Below are 21,158 nucleotides of genomic sequence, written 5' to 3'. Positions count from 1 at the left end.
TGTGCTGGGCTCGGGATCAGGGCTGGGCTGGGGATCAGGACCGGGATCAGGATCGGGGTTGGGCTCGGGATCAGGGCTGCGATCAGGATCATGGCTGGGCTCGGGATCAGGGCTGGACTGGGATCAGGGCTGGGCTCGGAATCAGTATCAGGGCTGGGCTCGGGATCAGGGCTGGGCTGGGCTCAGTGCTGGTCTCGGGACCAGGATCATGGATCGGGACGGCGGCCGGAGTGAAGCGAATGTTCCCGGGCTGCCCGCGGCCAATCGCGGCCGCCAGGGCGCGCCCCCGCGTCGTCGCCGCCGCGGGGCATGCCGGGAGCGGTAGTTTTTCTCTCGCTGCTCCCCACTCAGGGCCCTGTAGGTAGAACTACAACTCCCATCGCCCCCCGGGCCCCCGCCGCGCAGCGCCCGGCCGTGCCTACGAGCCCCATCGCGCCCCGCGGCGCCGCGGAGCAGAAGCGGGTCCGGGAGCGCGCGCGGGCGGCGCGTGCGCGGAGCGCGGCTTCCTGAGCGTCTGGTGGCGGCCGCCATTTTGTGGTGCCGCTTCTGCCTCTCCCGCTCGGGATCCGCGGCCGCGGGACCTGGCGCGGGGGCCACGCCGAGCGGGGCGAGCCGCGGCCGCCCGCACCCTCCTCGCCTTCCTTTCGCCTCCCCGCGCGGCCCGGCCCCTCCGGCGCTGCCCCAGGGGCGCGGCTGCGGAGAGCGGCGCTCGCCCACCATCATGGAAGACGACGGGCAGCCCAGGACCCTGTGAGTGGGGAGCGGGCGGCGGGGCGGGCGGGCTGAGGGAGGGGATGCGCCCCCGGGGGGTCCCGCTGGGCCCCGGGGGAGCGGAGGGGGCTGAGCGCGGCGGAGCGTGTTGGGAGGGCCGGGAGCGGGGTCCGGGCTGGAGCGCGGGGCCCGCGGGGGGATCGCGCTGCAGCGATCCAGGGAAAACACCGGGAAAAACGGAGCCGGGCCCAGGAATTCTCCGGGTCCATCCCCGGAGGCCCGGGGGGGCCGCCCCCGGGTGTTGGAGGTGCCCCGGGGGTCTCAGGCCGCCCCCGGGGGCTCCGGGCCGCCCCGGTCCCGGCGCTGGGGAAGTTCTTTGTGCTCTCCCGGCGCAGGGTGGGATGGGGAGCGCCGGGAAGCCGGGAGGGATCGCTTTTCCCTCCAGCGTGTCACGGTGCGGTTCAGTAACAAGGTATCGGGCCCTGGGGAAAGGAGTAACTGTGCTGGCCGCGTCTCTCTGGGCAGTTTCACTCCCTTCGGCGGCTGTCATCTGCTTTCTGTTTAAAAATATAAATTCGAGGTTTTGGGTTTTTTTTGGAGGGGGTGTTGTTGAGTTCGTTTCAACTCGGCAGGTATGGTTTTGATGAATTTTCTTTGTCCCGTCGGCTCGTACGTGTGTCCGGGCGCTGGAGATCCCTGTGATTGCGCTGTGGATCATTTTAACCAGTTCGTGGATATTTGGTCCGGGTTGCCAGAGGGTGTTCCGGGCTGTGTGAGCCCCGCTGTCCCTGTAAGAAAGGCGGTCTCATGCCCGGGCTGCCCGGATGACAAACACAGCTCGGGACAGCGCAAATGAAATCTTTGTCTATTTAGTTTTTGGCACAGTAGCCTTCAGAGAAGCTATCAAAGATAGTCTGGATTGAAGGCCACTTGAAAGAAGCTACTGAAACAGAGTGAAAGGTCTCATCGTTTTCGCTACCAAAATGATGACTTGGCATTTAAGGCTTCTCCGGGCTGTTTGTGTGTTTTCTCCTTTCTGTGTCTGCAGAAGTTGTTTTAACTTGTTCGTGGTGTAGTATAAAGTACTTAGACCTCGCTCCCTGAGATGCACAGTTTATATAAGCAAATCTGAGATGCTTTTTGTGTCGATTACCCAGGTGGTCCGAGTTTGCTTGGCCCTGATAGTGGGCATAGGTTTGAGTGTTGCTGCAGAAGGGGAGGAGGGAAAAGGGCAAAGTCACACAGTGTTTTTACTCAGTTTTATTTTCAAGGTTCCTTTTTTCATGATTGCCTCTTTTTTTTTTTTTAATAAGTGCTATATCTCCACTAAGTTTTAAAGTGTTCTTTTACTGCTAACAAGTTTTGGTGGCACGTTGAGAGTGGGTTCTGCTCACTAACACATCCATCAAGGAGGGATGACTTAGCCCACTTGTCACTAACAAGGAAAAAACACATTTGTACTGAGATGTCTGAAAGTAGCAGCTCTGCAGCTGCCCAAAATGTTTTATTGCACATGTGACTGTTTAATTTGTCAAACTAATAAACAGCATATACATTAATTTCCTGGTAGTTCTGTAGTAACCACAGTCACATGGGGTTGCTTTCCTATAATTATCTGAAAGCTTCTTGCATGGAAGACAAAAATTTTGCTGTGGCATTTCTTACATCACCCTCTTGTCCCTACTTTCATCTGAAATATCTTTAAATTTAGAATTGCAAGTTGTGTTTTAAAGATTATTATCCTGGGTAATGCTTTGCATGTAGAGCAGTTATGATCTCATAAATAAAACTCACTGAAAATATTGTAAATTGGACTTCTAAGTTTTCTTTGTTTATTTGTTTTTTTTTTATTTTAGGGAGGGAGGAAGTGAAGAACAAATTCTTTCAGTAGCCATTTGACCATGTGCAAAAGCACTTGACTGATAGTTAAAGCAATACATTATGTCTTTGGATTTTCATTTATTCCTTCAGGAGTGAAAAACTAACCTTGTAAGTTAGGAAGGAATTTTCTTTTTTAACAGTTGCAAGCAATGGTTTTTAATTTTAGAAAGAAAAACCTACCCAGCCACCTCACATTTATGCCCATGTTGAATATCTCAGGAATAAAGATCATTTCCCTTTGCAATAGTTACAGGACTGTTACGTTGTTTGCAATCATGAGAGGCCTATCATGAACCTCTAAGAATTCAGAATATTTTCTCAGGCTTAATATAGAAAATAGACACCATTTGCATTTTTATTTCTCACATTTCATAACTCATAGGCCTTTATAGAAATGTGAAGAATAACCTTCCATGTTTTCTGCCAAAAGCTTTCCAGAAAGGAGGGCCTTTTTGTAGGATCTGTCACATGTAATTTTTTAGCTGGTCCTAAGATGAGCTGTGGGCTTCTGATTTCTATTTTTTTTTTTAATAGAACACTTGAAAGCTCTGTTTTCTGAGTGCTGTCAGATCTCACAGGCTCTATCCAAGTCCTGCTTCTACTTTCAAGTGGAAACTAAACTATTGGAAACCTGATGTGCTGCTGCTGTTATCAGCTCTCACTGATAAGCAGAAGAAAAGTTCCAAATTTGAATGTTCTTCTTGTTAATGGTTTTAGGAATGTTTTGTGTGGTTTGTAGGTATTCTGTGACTTCACAAGCAGTCACTGAATACATACAAGTTGTTATCTATCTCATCAGCCTTGCCATGGAGTATTCCAGGTGTCCTGGAATGTGGATGGGGTGCAGAAGTAAGACTTTGCTGGGATTCACTTCTCTCACCCTTCTCTCAGTTCAGCTCTCCTGCAGAGGAATGTTGGCTGCCAGTGGAGGCTCCAGAGTGGATTTTCCGTGACATATTTTATTTCCAGTAGCTCCCTAGCACTAGGCAGAGATGCTGCTAGAACTTCTCTGGGCTCTTCATCACTTACCTTATTGCTTATCACACTTTCTTCTTTTAAATATGGGAGCTGCCATTTCTTGCATGTTGTCTGTGTGACAGTGAAATCACATTTACTATGTTTCCTCAAAAAAGTATGTAGGAGACTTTTGTGGACCTAAAAGTAGTGACTGTAAATGTCCCTTCCTTCCCTCCCTGTCTAGGATACAGTACAAACCTCTTTACCTTCACAAAGAGGATTTTTGCACTCAAGTAGAAAGACAGTTTAATTCTAAAACTCATTACTTACTGATAATGTGCTTCTTGTATTCTTTTGATAGTTCTACAAGGTCTCTGAATTGCAAGTGGTTTGTTATTCTAGTGTAATATATTGAAATTTGTATCAGGATATCTGTCTATGGGTTGGGTTTCTTTGTGTATCTGCTTCTTAACTGGTATTTAAGTGCTTCAAACTTGCAGAAGGGAGCAAACACTATTGCCTGTATGCAAAAAACCACAACTTTTGCTACCCTGTCACATTAACCGTGACAACAGCCTATAAAAGTATAGTAAGTGCTTTTTTGCTGGGTTTTATAAATTTTTTTTAAGCTTGCACAATATATCCTCTAGACTGTATCAGTCCAAAAATACTGAAATAACATATAATAGCATGTTGAGAGTCTTATGTTTTCTTGGGATGTGGTTCTGATAATTCTGATTTCCTAAAGTAGAATGAAGTTAGGAAAGGGAAAGCTGGTGCAGCAGCAGGCTGGCTGGGGAGGGCGGGTGATAGCATCAGCTCAGCCAGGTGTTGTGTTTCCAGAAAGGTAAGCTGTCTGTTCCTAATGTGTTGAATATACATTTTTCAACAGTTCTGTGATATTCAAACATTTACACTGAAGGTGTTTGCTTCAATGTTGGGTTTTTTTAAAGTCATCTCTGACTGTACTGAAGGAGGTGATGTTACTGCAACCTACTTAAAGACATGAAAGTAATCAGGTCTTACTTTTTAGTGTACTGTTTCAAATTTGTAGATGTTTGTATTCCCATGTTTTACGTGCATTTTGAGGGATTTGGGTCTCTCTGGATGTTGTCCTTGTGACATGAACCTTTAGTGTGCACTGTTCTCAGCGTGTGTATTACTCAAGTTTTGGAGTGTTAGCTGCTTGTGAAAGGTAGGAATGCCTCTGACTGGTGATATTAAACACCAAGGCAGTATTTATCATTGCATTTGGAGAATTCATGGACTGGTAGGATCTCACATCCCATCTGGATGCAGCAGGCAGGTGGTCCAGATTTACACTGCTGATTTTTATGAAGAGGCAGCCTTCTTTCATAGCTAAGGTTTGTGATGCAACAGTCCCACTCACAGCTACCTTGCTGAAGATGTAGTGGTATTGGAAAACCAGCTGGTAATCTCTTCCAGCAGTCAGTGTAATTTGTCTGCCCTTAATTGAATAGATTTCTGAGGAATGGCTTTTCCTGGCCTTTTTATTTTGGATTTTTTTTTTTTTTGGTCAGACCAAGAAGACTTCTTCAGATTGCTTTTCAGACTTCTTGTGTTTCCAAAGTACATATTAATATTATGCAGAAGAGGATGATATTTAGGTTTTTGGTAGTATTAATTTTACTTACTGTGTCTGATTTTGCAGTAGAAATAATGGTAATAGGACTTCACTGTATTTAATTCCATGTCAGTGCCAGTGTCCAGGTGCTTGTTTCAGTGTGCTGTGAAAGCATGGTATTAATTAATACTGTCCTACAGGGTAAAAAGGAAACAAGCACTAGTAATAAGTTCACAGCACTGCTGACCCTTTATATGGGAATTCCCACTGGCAATTATATTTTCCATGTGATTTTAGTAGCATCTGCAAAGGTTAATATTTTCACTTAAAGTTTTAGTGATTTACAATTCAATCTTGGTGAATGATTAACAAAAATTGAGTTAATATTTCAGAAGGAAGGCAGGGATAAATGTTTAACTGCTGAGTTTCAGAACAGAGAACTGAAAAGTCAGTGAGATGGACAGTTTGTCCTGTAAGAGTCTTACAGAATTTTGCAGTTTTTAACTTCTGTGCTGAAATGCTTCCTAATGATACGCACTTGTATTAATGACTTCTGTTAACTCCTATGTATCTAGTAAGAAAGTACTGAGTATGTGAAAGGTTTAATGGCTGTTCCTGTATTCAGGTGATGTGATATATGTAAGAAACTCACTCTGGATCTTGTGTAGCGTTGAAGTCCTGACTGAGAAACTGCAGAACTGTTTCATAGTGTTTAAAGAGCGACATAAACACACATCTGTAGATAACGTTGTGTGGTGCTCACATGAAAACAAACAGTGTCCTTTCTAATTCTGCCAAAGGCAGATGAAAGTCCAGTTGTCACACGTAGGAACTGCTTTTCCAAAATGTTAAAGGGTGCCTGTTACAGCAATTTCAGTGCCCAGCTCTTTACCTGACTCAAAAGAAGTCGGTCTGTGCACAGACTAAGAAATGCTGGCTCACATTTATGTTTACTGAAGTGTCTTAACAGCTCAGACTGACTTTAGTTTACTGTATTATGGCATTCTATAATAAATCAGAGCAAAAGGAGTAAGGTGTTTTCTTTCAACAGCTAAATCACAAAAAGTTCTGCTCACTTTATTGGTTGCATTTGAATACTTTCTGCTTTGACAGGCTTATTTGTGAGGATGAGGAATGCCCCTCTGCCGATGGCTTTTGACATCTGTTAGTGGGACAAGCCTTTCTCTTAGCTGATCACTCTGGTTACAATTGGATTGCAAATTAGTCACATTTTAAAAAAGAATTTAGTTTTGCATTCATGACTTTCTCAGCCATCTTTGACCTGGGAAATCTAGGAGTCTTATCTGAACTTGATCAATATTTCAAAACTTAGAATTATTTCTCAAGATTTACAAATACAAAAAAACACACCACAGAAATCTGCGTGATATTGAAATAACCCTGTCAGAATTTTGGGGAGTGTAACAGAGGTGGGAGCTGTTCAGATAGATGCTGTACAGAGCATTCCTATGGCATAATGCTGCATAAATTGCTGTGTGTGTTGGTGAGTGGGCTGGTTTTCCAAATGTTCAGGAAAACAGAAGAGTTGAGTTGGTTGCTTGCAAGGCAGCACAGTTTGTCCAATAGCTGCTCCTGGGAGTTGGATGTGGGTTCATCCCCAAATTCAGAAGTGCTCTGGATTAGATGTTCAGTGGGAAGTGAAACTTAAAATACCTTTGCCCATTTGGTTGCTTGTTGTGCCCAACTTTCTTGAGCAATGTTCTTCATGCTTTTGACATTTCTTTGCCAAGGAAATGATTGGCACTAGATATTGATGTCCAGTATTCTGTCTGAATCAAGCTTCAGGATCTCAGTTGTGTGGCCAACTTTATAATTTAGAAACTATATGAATGTTGTGTTAAAACTATAGGAAATAATTTGTAAATACTGTGTTTAAGATGTCTGCAATGTTTAAAGGGAGATTTTTATCATAGTCATTTAAGATTTTCAAATTGTAATTACATTTGAAAAGGTGAAAATTTCTGGTTTAAAATCTTGATTTTTTTTTTCTTTTTTGTTTGTTTGTTTGTTTTGTTTCCTTGTGTAGCTATGTAGGAAACCTCTCCAGAGATGTGACTGAAGTTCTCATACTTCAGTTATTCAGCCAGATTGGACCATGCAAAAGCTGTAAAATGATAACAGAGGTAAGGCCTTCCACATCTAGGGGGGTAGCAAATGCAATGTAACTTTATCCTGAGTTGTCCAAAATAAATGGAGTGAGTTGAGGGCTTCTTTTGACCTTACTGGTGATGGGTTTCTTTAGGTTGGTTGTGCTGGGCTTTGGGGATGACTTTGCAGGAGAGACCTGTTGTGTGCAGTCCTGTGCTTTTGCCTGTAGCCCTGACATACCTTTCATCAGCTGGTGATGAGATTCCACTTCATCTGAAAGACTGTTACCACCTCTTTTCAGAACCACATTGTTCTGATGATCAGAAACCTTTTTGTACCAAGTGTTATTCGTGGTTATTTTGTACATTTCTCATTTTATTTGATCCTTTGCTATGGATGAAAAGTAAAAAATCCTTCAAAATAAGTTTGGCTCTTCCTGAGCCTCTTCTGTGCCATTAAAAATAGCTCTTGTCTGCACCTGTCTGTTCTTAAATTAATTTTTCCTTGAAACAAAGTGACAAAATTTCCATAGAATTCCAGATAAGTTCTTTTGTACAAAGTGCTGGTAAGTATTAATACTTTCTCCTCTCCATTGCAAATGCTCTGGTGTTTGCAATGGGTTGGTGACCATTTCTGTGAGCTTGTTGACACATCCTAGAAAACTTCTGGCTCCCTGATATTTTTCCTTCCTTCTGCATTTACAACTGATAAACTTGGAGCAGACAGGGACTAATCAGAACCTCTACTAGGCTCAATCTTTGGTCCTTCAACCCTGGTTTCTGTGCTCTCTTCCCACTTTTACTGCTTCTTATGCTTTATACTAACTGGTAATTACAGATTTCCCGAGGACAGTCACATTAGTTTTTTGTTCACATTATTAATGAAAATATTAAAAGGCAAGTCTTGTGCCCAGACTTCTTTAGGAATGCTGCTAGAAACTCCTCTGTGGACTTGTTTTCCTTTCACTGTGACACACAGCTTTTTGTTAGTTGGGTTTTAGCTCCTTATTAACCACTTAGTGCTTCTTTATTCACTCTCATCTTTGTCTGGACTAATAATTTCCCATGTGACACTGAGTTGTGCCACATCTACTGTAAGTTTGCTGGAGAAAGGTAACAGAAGGCTGGCAGAGCACAGTTGTTTTTCTCTGAACAAACAGTTTTGATTGTCATGCTCTCCAGAAATAGGGTGCTGCTGCTCCAACCTCAGGCTGATTGAGAGCTGTTAGATCACTTTGGTTTCTTGAGAACCAGAGGAGAAATTCTAACACTCACTTTACCCCGATTGAGGCTTTGTGGTTTTAAGATATACATAAGTGGGACATCTTTATGAAGTAAGTAGATAAACAAAAACTGCTCCAGCTGTATTCAGTGACACAGAGGTGACTGCACTGGGCTGAGCTGAGCCCCTGCCACCAACCACTCAGCAAGTGCAGGTTGGATTCTGCACTGGGACTGGCCTGCAGCTGTCAAAGTACCTGTGCATGCTGCTCATCCTTCCAGCCAGTGGCTGGGAAACCTTTCCTGGGAACTGAGTCATGTTTAAGTGGTTCTTACCTGTCCAGTGTTATTACCACCATCAACCAAGTTTGTACCTGAATGTTCTAAGAATTTTGTGATTTTTTTTTTCAGTTTTTAGCAGCTGTATCAACTCATTCTTTTTCATTTGCAGAAATGTGCCATGAGCAAGTCAAGCGTTTAGAGATTCCAAGTGTTTGCTCTGGGGGTATTTAATACTGGTATATAATACTCAGGGGGTGGTGGGACAGCATTTGCAGGTAGTTTGAACACCAAACTTGTCTACAGACAAGTTCTCAGTGCTAAAGACCTTCCTACAACCTAAAAGTAAAGTTGCACTTCAGTTGAAGCATAAACAGCATTAAATTTGCTAAGGAGGCCTTAAATGGGTTTGCCAGAGTGCTGGGGGAAGAGGGATGAATTAAGGCCTTCTGTTTTGGGGCATCTGAGGTGAGTTTGCTTGTAGAGCACTTTGTGACTGAAACTCTTTTTTTATGATGTCAGGTACATTTGCTCCCAACTGTTCATTGTGCATCAGGTACTGACAGTGTTTAGAAGATTGACTTCAGACTGCTTGGTCATTTTAGGTGTATAAAGGGCTTGTGATCTGTTCAACTGTTGCATCTCTATAGCTTCCCTTGTTCAGATGGAGACAGAACTATGTTTGAAGGTGTACAGTCCAGTTTTAGGGGGAAGGATTAGCATTTCTTCGTCGGTGTGAGTGTGTTAGAGTTGTCAGAAGATACACAGGAATACTGGAAAAGGCCTCCTCTTAGAGCTGTGTTCAGCCTGGCAGTGGGGCAGCTTGATATACATGAACACTGATGCCAAAGCAGTTTCTCTAAGTGCTAGACCCTTCCCTATCCCTGTGAGAAATAATTTGTTTAGTTTAACATTAGTGTTTATCAACTTTTGGTCTCTATAGCTGCAGAGCAGTTAATGGAGATGTTTTGGTTTGAGTTTTTGTATTTGTTACATCTTTGGGGTAGATCAAATCCAGTGTTAATGTTGGCATTTTAGTCACCCTTTCCACTTGATCAACTTTTCAGAAAACTCTTCTGGTCTTTGCACTTTATACTCTGGTACATTAATGCCTTCGGTGATCTCTGTCAGTTGGTATTTTAAAGGTGATTTGATAGTCCATCCTGCAAAAACAGCTTGTACCTGAGGTTTAACAGGGTTAACAGCCTGATTAGTGTCTTTTTCCCTCAGTCAAACTGTTCTGAGTTTGGGGTTTTTTTTTAAGATTATTTTCCAGTTGTTGGGTGTGGCATTTTTCACTTGAGACTGAGAATATGCAACTTCTAGGTTGCTGTCTGCTAGTGATTTTCAGTCAAATAAAAGGAAAGACTTCTTAAATAGGACAAGAGAAAATTGGTGAAAATGTATCTGGGGAACAAACTTTTTGTTGTTGTTCTTCTCTCCATTCTCCCCCTTTCTATCCCCCCTTCCATCCAGTCTGCAGATCACTTTTCTAGCAGTTGAATTATTTTTAGTTCAGCAAACTTCAGTCCTCATTCAAAGTAAACTATCTTCAGAAGTTGCTAGACCTTTAAGAAAAAGTCCTCCTTAATAATTCCTGCATTTAAGTGTAATGTCAAAGGCAATTTCATAAATCTGATGCAAATCATTCTGAAAGTTTCTAGCTATGAGTAATATATTTTCCTGGATTTTCTTCTCAGCAACCCGATAGCAGAAGGGTCAACTCTTCTGTTGGATTTTCTGTTTTGCAGCATACAAGCAATGACCCTTATTGCTTTGTGGAATTTTATGAACACAGAGATGCAGCTGCTGCATTAGCTGCTATGAATGGGAGAAAAATTTTGGGAAAGGTAAGTTGCTTACATTGTAATCTTAGATTTAAACAATATAGATTTGTGTGAAAGTATTAATAAAGCTGTTGAAGATGTTTACCAAGTTTTAGTACTGATAGAATAATATTTTTAAAATACTGACTTTAAATAAAGTGTGTCTTGTTTAAGAAACACATAGTTTGTGATGTTCTAGTTATGATGGTGGTTTATATTGAATGATGATTTGTAAACTTTGACAGTTGTAACCCACCCTTGAATGAACTTATTGATGCAATAATTTTGTGAATTCATACTAAATCTTATACTTGTTTTCAGGAGGTCAAAGTAAACTGGGCAACAACACCAAGTAGCCAGAAAAAAGATACATCCAGTAAGTAATGTAATGCCACAGTATCACTTCTACACAAATACTTCACAGCCTGGTAATGATTTGTCATAAATGCATTGAAACATAACTTCTCTCCTTCCCATCTTGTGTTTAATAGAATTTTGCAAACTAATTCTTCTGTTTGTGCTTTACAACTGGGGAAACAGGAGTGGACAGATTAAATTGCTGCTGCCCATCAAATGGAGTCCTGAGCGTTCCTGGTTCCCAGTCCCGTGTGCAGAACATCACCTTCTCAGGAGTTGCAACCTTGGATAGCAGTGAAATATTTGATTAGTAAATTATTTATTTTCAGATCACTTCCATGTGTTCGTTGGGGATTTAAGTCCAGAAATAACAACAGAAGACATCAAGTCAGCATTTGCTCCTTTCGGTAAAATATCGTAAGTATCATCATAAACGTTTCCAATAGCAGTCAGAAAATATGATAGCATTTGTTTCTGAGATGAAATGTTATTTCTTATCTAATGAGATAATTTTTCTGATGTTAATTTTGCTGGGGTGGGTGGGTGGGTAGTAAAGAGGGTTTGTATCTCAGTATCTCTCATGGTTGTAAATACAGTAATGTAATTGTGCTCTGATTTGCTGCAAGCAATGTGCTTTTAACCTAATTTATATGCTGATGTCCTTCAACTTTTTATTAAAATTTAATTACTGTTCCTAAGTGTGACTTTTTGGTGTTGAGAATTTGATGTACAGAGCAGTGACTTAAAAACTGGTATCTGTGGTATCCTTGTGTGTTTCTTGTGGGTTCGTACTGCATTTCATAGGCAGTATGGAAAATTGGGCAATTGGAATATAATTCTGTGAAGCAGCCAGTTAATAACTTGTGAATGTCTTGAAAAAAGCTGGTACTTATGAGAATGAAATCTCCTTTTTTTGGATAATAATGGGATGAATTAAGATTATAATATCTTAAAGAATGGTGGCTTTATAATATGTGCACATTTCTGCCAGTTAAGAAAATGTTTCTTTAAACTTCTCATAGACAATTCAGGTGATGCTGAATCACCTGGTGTCCTAATTGAACATACTGAACATCACAATCCTTGTGAGTGCTAAAACATATATGTGCTTAAGAGGTCTGCAAAAAAAACCAAAAAAGTGTTAATCTTCTATCATGTTATCTTTATAAAAATCTTTGAAAGTTGCACATGAAGGTTTTTGTACTACTTTACAGGAATATATTTCTAAGAACAAAATTCTTATTTTTCTCTTGTTCTGTACGCGTATTTTTAAATGAATCATAAATCTTATTTCTTACCTCTGCTGTTTTGTTTACTTTGCTTTTTGTCTCTTAATGTGGTAAGTAGTACTGTTTTAAAAATCAATTTAAAGAGAATAATTCAGGTTTCTGTTTCTCGATCTATATTTATACCTGAGACCTGCAGTTTTTCTAAAGTCCAAGTCACAATTAAAAGTAATAGCATTCTGGTTATTTTGCAGAATTGCTCATAAGAATGGACAGGATCTTGAAGGCTAACTGCAAGGAACTGTGCACACTGGAACTCAGTTGTAGATTTTTTCTCATTTCTATTTATTCTTATTATACATTATTTATATATACATATTTTAGTATTTACATTTTAACATTCTATATTCAGTGCAGTTCTATATTTCCAATCATTTTAACTTACTCACTAAAATTTCTGTGTAAATTTGTTGTTTTCGTACTGGTGTGCTTAGCATTGTTGTTAGTTTTATTCTCCTTTCTTAAATTTCTGAAAATGTCAATTTTTCAAAATTTACAGCTACCCAAACTCCAAAATGATGGTAGAGAATTGACCAAGAAAAATAAAGAAATCTGTTAACAGGCCATGTATGCCTTTTAATTCCTATTTTTTCCTCTTTTTCGATTTTTTTAATATTTCATATATTTTGTATCACTAGGCAGAAGACATTTAACTATTTAGAAAATGCATGGTAAATTAGATAGAATTGTTACAGTAATTTATAGAACAGTAAACCTTAGAGGACCCTAGCCAATAGAATATTAGAAAAGGAAACTTTGTTTCTCTTATACTTCAAATTTGAACATTCTAGTTATAGCCAGCATAGGTTATGTGCATAGGTTGCATGTTTATTACATGTTATTTTTTTTGTCCTACTGCTTTTTTCTAACAGGTAAAGAAGCAATAGGGGAGAGTTCAGGAATGACTGTAGTTTTAGGGCTAACTGAATTTATAAGAAAAAATTATGCTCACAATACAGTGTGTGTGGTTCCTTTTAGTTTTTATTTTGCAGGTTATTAATATTACCCTCATATAGCTGTGCTTCTTTTCACAGGGATGCACGGGTAGTTAAAGATATGGCAACTGGAAAGTCAAAAGGCTATGGTTTTGTATCTTTTTATAACAAACTGGTGAGTAATCACAGTGGAGACTTAAAATAATTCCTACTTTCCTGTTTTAGTTTGCTCGTTTATGTATTTGCTATTTATTAACTTCACCAAGGGAAATCAACTTACATGTACAGGAGCTGTATGTACAACTAGGACAACATGGGAAAACTTAATCATTTTCCTTAAATATTATGTCTAGGAAAAGCACACACAGTTCAGCATTTTAGCATTTAAAGCCTGTTTGTGTGGTCATAAGTCTTACCTGCCAGGAATCCCTTTGGCTCTTCTGTAACAGAAGCTGTTGTAATCAGAAGAAAAAGTTGGAATTTCTTTCCTTCAGATTTGCAGATGCCATAAGATACTGCAGTTGGATGCCTTGATTTAGTGTATTTTTGCACTGATGTTTTGTTGACCCTGTTACAGCTGCAATAGATAAAGAATAGCTCTTTTATTTCCTTGTACCCTCTTCCCTTACCTTACAGTTGTGTTCAGCTTCTGTGACTGCAGGGGAAATGCTGCAACAGTCATGGAATGAAAGTCAGTGGATACTTTTCAGACTGAGCCATGAAGGCTCCAGTTTAAAAGTTGTGTTTATTCTACAGAATTGCTGCATGAATTCTAAATGTAGCACTAATAAGTACTTCTAAATTTTATGTCCTAGTTGCTCTTCTTTCACACAGCAGCTGTACCTGGAGGGTTATGGTACAACCATCCTGAGCTTGTAGTTTAAGGCCTGGTTTTGAGAATTTATTGTCATTCTGCTACATTTGGGGAATTGGGTATGTTCCCAGACTTCAGGTACTCCAGCCTGAGGTCTTAATGCATTCCACAGTTAAGAGCAAATTAAACTCCTACATTAAACTGGATCAGTTGTGACCTGGGCTCTGTTCCATTTTTGTCACAGCTGTGATCCTCAAAACTAGCAAGATTCACTAGAGGTAGTTTCCTTTCCTACTCAGCTTGTAACTTATTCACTGTGTTTTGGAGGGTGCTTGAATAAATAGGGGGTTTTTATTGTCTGATGATTTGGTTTTGTCTTTTAGGTTTTTTTCTGGTTTTATTATTATTATTATTATTGGTCATCTTCCATAATTTCACTTCTGTATATTTTTCAAAATGAGCACTCTGTGTAATTAAAACTTAAAAATATCAAGGTCCTGAGTGAGTTTGAGAAGAGTGTTGAGAAGAGAAGCCTTCAGTGTGAGGCAGGACGATGCTGAGAGCTCACCTTTAACTGGTCCTTGTTTCCTTTGGCCCTTGTGCTTGGCGGATTTTTGATGTAACTTTGTGCCCTTGGAAAAGCATTCCAAACATGGACTATTTGCTCTGCCTCTCTTCTTTCAAAGCAGCTGGGGAAAAAATTCCTTCTTGCAGGTGTTAGCAAACTTATCCCTTGCTTTCTCGATGTTTCTGCTTCCAGTGTGAACTTAGAGAGTTTTCTAAGTCATGTTCAAGATAAGAATTTAAGCCACGTGGGCCGTGGACTCTTGTGTGTGTTCATGCAATGACTTTAATATTTAGAGAACTTACAGAGCAGTCTATTCAGACATCTACTGCATGTCTGCAGAGGGCAGGCAGGGGGATGTGTGCAAATAATAAATAAAAGCAAACTTAAACACTCAGTCGTTTGTATCTCAGCGTTACAGCTGCTTTGTAACTACCATTTAGCCCTCCCAGAACTTAGAATTTTTCTACCTAAACTTGATCTGTTATGTTGAGTGCACAGTAAGATTCTGGAAAAAAACCCACATCTAGATCTCTTGCAAACACCTTTAGGTCTTTTGCAGACCCTTACTGAAAGCTGTGAATTTTACTTAGGTTATATCTAAAATATTTTCTAGTGAGGGATTTTGACTATTCAAGTATTTTGACTTTTTGTCTGTTACTATTAAATATACTTCTTTATTTTTAGTATGATCAATTGGCAAATTTTTTATTATTTTTTTTTTTTCAATGATAGCTTTTTTATTTCAGTAATTGCTTCTGACATCTCTATGACTTGTGCACTTTTTTGGGCAGCTTTTGAATATTCTAATAGAGGTGCTTGTATAGTATGCATATATGTGGTATAGATATGTGTATATGTATATATATGTGGCATATGTACAGGTATTATGTGTGAGATTGCAGTTGGATTCTAACCTGTGTTTAGAAAATGGGTGGGAGGAAGCTTTCATCAGATGACTTCTGAGGGCCTTCTCTGTAACCAGTTGCCTTCATGTCAGTTAATTTTTGGCTGCTTGCTGGGATTGTTCTGAGTTTCCTACACTTCTTAGTACTGTTACTGATTTCGTCAACAGAATTAACAGACAGCCAAGTCTTTCTTAGAAGTAGCTTCTTGCTTGGAAGTGTTGTAACCTTTGTTTTGATGTCCCCAGGATGCAGAAAATGCTATTGTACACATGGGAGGCCAGTGGTTGGGAGGCCGCCAGATCAGAACTAACTGGGCAACGCGGAAACCACCAGCCCCCAAAAGTACACAAGAAAGTAAGGCCCTCATGTCATGCTGTGTTGTGTTTGCTTGCATGTCACTGCTCAGTGGGGGAATAAAACATGAGCCAAACTCATGTCACTTGAGTTACATATCTAGCTTGCCTTCCAGATCTTAAAGAATAGATTTTTTTGGTAGAGTGGTGGCAATACAGGTCTGTCATAAAATATTGAATGTTTTTGTTAAATGTGAAATTCATACTGGTGTACAAGGTGAGTATCTGGAACTTACTGTTGTCCCACTGCTGAAAACCAGCCTTTTCTCTTTATAGATAACACAAAACAATTGAGATTTGAAGATGTAGTAAATCAGTCAAGTCCAAAAAATTGTACTGTGTACTGTGGAGGAATTGCCTCTGGGCTAACAGGTATGAACTGTTTTATTGCTTTTTATTATTGAAGCTTCTTGGACACCAAGACAGTTACTAATTTGAAAACTTTTTATGTTGTAGATCAACTTATGAGACAGACTTTTTCCCCATTTGGACAGATTATGGAAATAAGGGTGTTTCCAGAAAAAGGTTACTCATTTGTCAGGTATGGACAAACAAAAGTCAGATCTGTGGGTCTGTGCATGTAGTAATGTCTCATCTTCCTGTAATTTCACTTGATTGAATTTCTCCTGATGCATTAAAAGCTGTCACCATATGTTCATAGAATAATTTGGAACTTTTAAAAGTGGCCACCAATCTTTTTACCCGAGAAGATGAATGTTTGTGAAAGCAGATGTTTTTCCCTGGATTTGCTGTATGTATGGAGTCAGTGTATTTTAACAGTAAGGTGGAAGTACGGTAAAGCATAACATTATTTTGTTTTTACATTCTTTAGATTTTCAACCCATGAAAGTGCAGCACATGCTATTGTTTCAGTTAATGGAACCACAATTGAAGGACATGTTGTTAAGTGTTATTGGGGTAAAGAATCCCCTGATATGACTAAAAACTTCCAACAGGTAACTGCAGTTTAACCTTTTCTTTGCATTAGAGAGGCGATTGCATGTATACTTGTAATGCCTTCCCAGTTGTAATGGGTAAATTTTATGGAGTTCTTATGAAAGTCCATGTTCTGTCTCAGTTATGTTCCAGTTGTTCATCAAATTGGGCTAGTGATTTTGATGGAATATCTGTTACTGTCTTCTGGATATGATTCAAGATAGGGAGAAACTTTGAGGTAATTCTGATTCTTGCTGTTTCTCTAACTGCAGACCAGGGGACTGTCCAACCAGATAGTCTTTGATATTTCAAGCACACCCAAATGCATTGTTCAGTACAAGGATCTAATTAAATCAGTGGTGTCTTATTCTTCTGATCTCATTATTGCCTGTTTTAGCCCTGTGATTGATAGAGCCAAAACTGCCTTCAGCAGCACAAATGCAACCTAAAGCATCTGCTGAAGCTGAAGTGTGATGGATTGTTCTCTCCCCAGGTGGATTACAGCCAGTGGGGGCAGTGGAGCCAAGTCTATGGGAATCCCCAGCAGTACGGGCAGTATATGGCTAACGGGTGGCAAGTACCATCCTATGGAATGTATAGCCAAGCATGGAATCAACAGGGTTTTGGAGTAGAGTAAGTAATTTTATTGAGTTCTGTAGACTATTCCAAGAATGCAGCGTCTGAGTTTCAGGCTCACTTAGGTCAAGGACTGCACAAGGTGTCAAACCTTGGGTGGGCTCCTGTGTGCTTGTGTTTGGTGATTTCCACGGACACACACCCGGGTGGGTCCCTCTGGCTTCTACCTGATGGCACATTCCATGGGGGTGGGGAAGGCACACACACCACCTCGTGTGGTGGAGTTTGGGATGGTCTTGTCTGATACCTAAACACATGGTGGATTCTGACTTGAACTGGTGAGTATTGGAATAGAGTGTGAGCCAGGGACCCTGGGTATTTTGAAATAACTTGTTTTACTCAAGTTATCTTCATTATGTGCTGCCAGTTAAACATCTTAATACCTGATAAAGCTATCACTGTATTCATGCCAGTGAGGCACTGGGTATTTTTTGCATTTCTGGATCATCAATGTTCACTTTCAGCCACTTGTGTGTGGACATGCCTTTGGAGGTGGGTGCCCTATGCAGCCAGTGCCCAAGGTTTGTGGGGCTTTTTTTTTTTCCTTTATTCTTGAAAAGTTCATGATATTTTCAAGAATCACATGTTGTAGTGCTTAACCTGAATTACTCATTGAAGAGAAGAAGAAATTGTTCTGTTTTGGTACAAAGATTGTGTGGGAAATACGTTTTTAAGTTCTTTTTTTTTTTTTTTTAGTATGTTGTCTAGTAAATAATTTTTCCCCTTTTTTAACTATCCTGTTTCTTTTTAAGCCAATCTCCATCTGCTGCCTGGATGGGTGGATTTGGTGCTCAGCCTGCCCAGGGACAAGGTGCTCCTGTAATACCTAACCAAGCTGGATATGGCATGGCAAGTTACCAAACACAGTGAGCTGGGACTCTGTTTTAAAGTGTGTATTTCATGATAGGCTGCAGTTTCCAGTGACATTCTGAAGACTGGAATGTAGACAATGAAAAAAGAAAATATTTATTTTAAAAATGGAAATGTTTGGAACCTTTAGCACAGCTTTGCTTTGGTGAAGGACACAAATGTCTTCTAGTTCTGCCTTTTTAAGTTTTTGTTCATGATGGATATGAACATGTTTTTCTTTGTGTACAAAAATTAAAAATAAAGTCAATAAAGACAATTCTGACTACAAATTTTGATATAGTAGGAGAAATGGCTAACAAATTTGATCCTTAGGTTACCATTCCATTTTTTTTTTTTTGTTTTGTCGTCAGTGTTTTATATCATTGTGCTTTTAAAAGAGAAATGAGGTTGGAAAACAGCAAGTTGCTTTTAGCTGAACACACATCCTGAAATAAACTGTGGACCAATCACTACAAGCTGGGAGACAGTATTGAGTTTTCAAGAAACCTATGGGCATAGCTCAAAGGGTATGTAGGTCTTGGAATAATTTTTTAAAAAAACAGTATTTAATTTTTCTACATGCTTAAAGAGAACAGTCTGACACAACAAATAGTTCAGTCTGAAATGAAAAACAGTACTGTCTGAGAAATTTCACGTAACTTTTACTGTCCACATTCAGGCACACGTTAAAACTTTTCAGAGCTGGTTGGCTTGTTAAAACTGTAGTAATTTACTTTTAATTTTGAGAAGTAAAAACGTTTTTACAAGTATGTTGTTTGTATTGAAATCAGACAGTCATACTTGGGCTTTTACATAAAGTTTGAAGGCTACACATTGTAAATATTTCATAATTACAGTGTTTCAAAAGCATGCTCAAACATAGAAGTAGCAATGTAATTATTCAAAGTAATACTTAATATACTCTACTGCTTTAAATGCAGTAGATTGACAAGAATGTGCAAGACTGACATTTCCAAAGTTGGCTAATATGTAAAGTTACATAAAGAACTATAACAAAGAGCCTTAATTTTAATTTCATAAATCTTTAATGCATCACCTTTTTGTCATTAGAAATACAAATTTTTTGCTTTACATTATTTGGTATGTAAATACCTTGGTTAACAACCTTGTAAACCTCTTTCAAGGTTATTATAAGTTGTATAGTATCTTGAGTGTTTTGAAAAATCTTGATGTTTTTTAAGTCTAGAAATATTTTGCCCAAGAATTTTTTAACAAGATTGTTAAAAACATCTTATTTTAGAGAATATTCAATGTGCCATTTGGTAAACGGAGATGCAGTTGAAACAGTACACTGAGTTGTGACTTATTTTTAATTAAAGTTTTTGTCTTTCTGGGTGGTTTGCATGTGATGAACCTGTACAGAGGCTGGGTTGTTTGTGTACTGAGTGTGTAAATGGATAAATCATGAAGATGTTTAAATGGTATACTTGGGTTATTTCTGAATTATTTTATGGATACATTGATACAAACTGCCTCAATAAATTTGAAGTTGAAAATGAATGTAAGTTAGATACAAGTACTGTGTCCTCCCCATGACAGCTAGAGGGTGCAAATGTCTCAGCTGTGTTCTGGAACACGCCGAGGCAGCACCCTTGGAACAGGATGAGTAGGATTTGCAGTGATAGTTCAGTGAAGCAAACTTGCATTTTCAAAGAAACAGAAAGTTTGATTAATTTAGAGATGATAGTTTCTAAGTGAGTGTCTGAGGAGCTGTACATTTTACCTTTTCTGTTTCTTACCATGCAGGTGTTGTGAGTTAGAATAGTCTGTTTTGAAACGGAGACTTGCAGTGATGTCAAACCCAGCCAGGCTGTGCAAACAACTACCCTGATTGCTGTAGCAAATCACACGAGGGGGCTTCTCCTCCTCTCCTGTTGACATGTGAAGTAGTTCCTTGACTTTTAGATCGGGTGGAAGGTGAGATATATTGGCAGAGCAGCTCAGTCAGTCGGCTCAGCTGTGCCCAGAGGTCCCTGTGGCTCTGGGCACCTCATGCCTGCAATAATGACTGAAGGGAGTGTGGAACCACGAGTGCTCGTGGGGACAGAATCAGCCCTTTATCTCTGGCTCTCCTTTCTACTGTACCCAGCGTTTCTCCACTCAAGATAGGGAGCTTGTCTACAGGACTCTCGTTTTTCTATAAATTTTGTACATATGTGAATATCTACGCGAGGATCGGCCTATACATTGTAGTTTGGAAAAAAACCCTCACCAGTAAGTCTGTGTTTTTGTTACACTCAGCTGTTTGAAAAAATCACGAGTCAGTAGAGGTATAAATTGCGAGTTACTTTAGGGTTTCTTAGACTTCACTTGAAATCTGGGGTTTCTACATAACTGTAGGTGTTTGACATAGACTGTGCTCTGGATGCATGCTGGTATATAAGCAGTATGTTCTTACTGAAGATTTAGATGATGCAAGTACATTGCCACTTAAATGCCCATATAACTGGGTGTGAGATTAAGGCAGTGATCTTTCAGGTCTCAATGTGTAGATCACTTTAAATCTGATTATTTAATATGCCTGCTGTAGAGCTGGGCCGTACCTGACCTGTATTTCAGGATGAAAGATAGGATATACCTTCTGATTTCAGTCTTTTGTCATTGATTTTTATACAGCTTTTCTGTAATGGTGATATTTCTTCGCAGATGTTCAAGGTAGGGGAGTCTCCAGAGTCCTTTAATGTTTCTATAGCACTGCGAGGAAGAGTTGTAAATTAGATTGCTTTCTACTCAGTAGCATTCATAAATGCATCACTGACGATTTTTTGGCACCAAAGAGCCTCTTGCACCATACTGCTTTTATGAGTGACACTTAACACTGTTGTAATTTCTCTAACTGCAGAAATCAACCACTACCTAACCCCTCACCGCTAGGATTTGGATTTCAAAAAGTATTGATTTCTTATGGCTTAAGTTGATGCGTGCAACCT

The 21,158-nt window shown here is 39.8% G+C and overlaps 1 protein-coding gene across 3 annotated transcripts; it reads left to right on the top strand.

Annotated features, from left to right (window-relative positions):
- Window positions 1-535: 535 nt before the first annotated feature.
- TIAL1 (TIA1 cytotoxic granule-associated RNA binding protein-like 1) lies at window positions 536-19,728 on the top strand. 3 transcript variants are annotated; one of them, XM_017809225.1, is made up of 12 exons: window positions 536-750; window positions 7,182-7,278; window positions 10,443-10,592; window positions 10,890-10,944; window positions 11,255-11,342; window positions 13,246-13,321; window positions 15,679-15,787; window positions 16,063-16,158; window positions 16,243-16,327; window positions 16,619-16,742; window positions 17,216-17,355; window positions 18,111-19,728. In XM_017809225.1, exons 1-12 carry the CDS (start codon window positions 722-724, stop codon window positions 18,226-18,228), a joined length of 1,167 nt encoding a protein of 388 aa, XP_017664714.1. In that variant the 5' UTR covers window positions 536-721; the 3' UTR covers window positions 18,229-19,728. The 3 variants fall into 3 exon arrangements, with proteins under 3 accessions (XP_017664714.1, XP_017664715.1, XP_017664716.1); XM_017809226.1 differs by having other exon boundaries at window positions 545-750; window positions 10,494-10,592; XM_017809227.1 differs by lacking the exon at window positions 536-750 and adding an exon at window positions 12,406-12,778 and having other exon boundaries at window positions 7,211-7,278; window positions 10,494-10,592.
- The last annotated feature ends 1,430 nt before the right edge of the window (window positions 19,729-21,158 follow it).

The sequence above is a fragment of the Lepidothrix coronata genome, unplaced genomic scaffold, assembly GCF_001604755.1.
Source record: "Lepidothrix coronata isolate B3197 unplaced genomic scaffold, Lepidothrix_coronata-1.0 Scaffold25, whole genome shotgun sequence".
NCBI lineage: Eukaryota > Metazoa > Chordata > Aves > Passeriformes > Pipridae > Lepidothrix > Lepidothrix coronata.
The sequence above is the reverse complement of the archived record's forward strand: the minus strand, read 5'-3'. Positions and strand labels throughout refer to the sequence as shown.

Bases quoted from the DNA above. Each gene is read 5' to 3' on its own strand.
- TIAL1 (XM_017809225.1), top strand. From the start codon at position 722: ATGGAAGACGACGGGCAGCCCAGGACCCT. The intron at 16,159-16,242 runs GTATGAACTGTT...TTTATGTTGTAG, and splicing joins AATTGCCTCTGGGCTAACAG to ATCAACTTATGAGACAGACT. The intron at 16,743-17,215 runs GTAACTGCAGTT...TTCTCTCCCCAG, and splicing joins TGACTAAAAACTTCCAACAG to GTGGATTACAGCCAGTGGGG.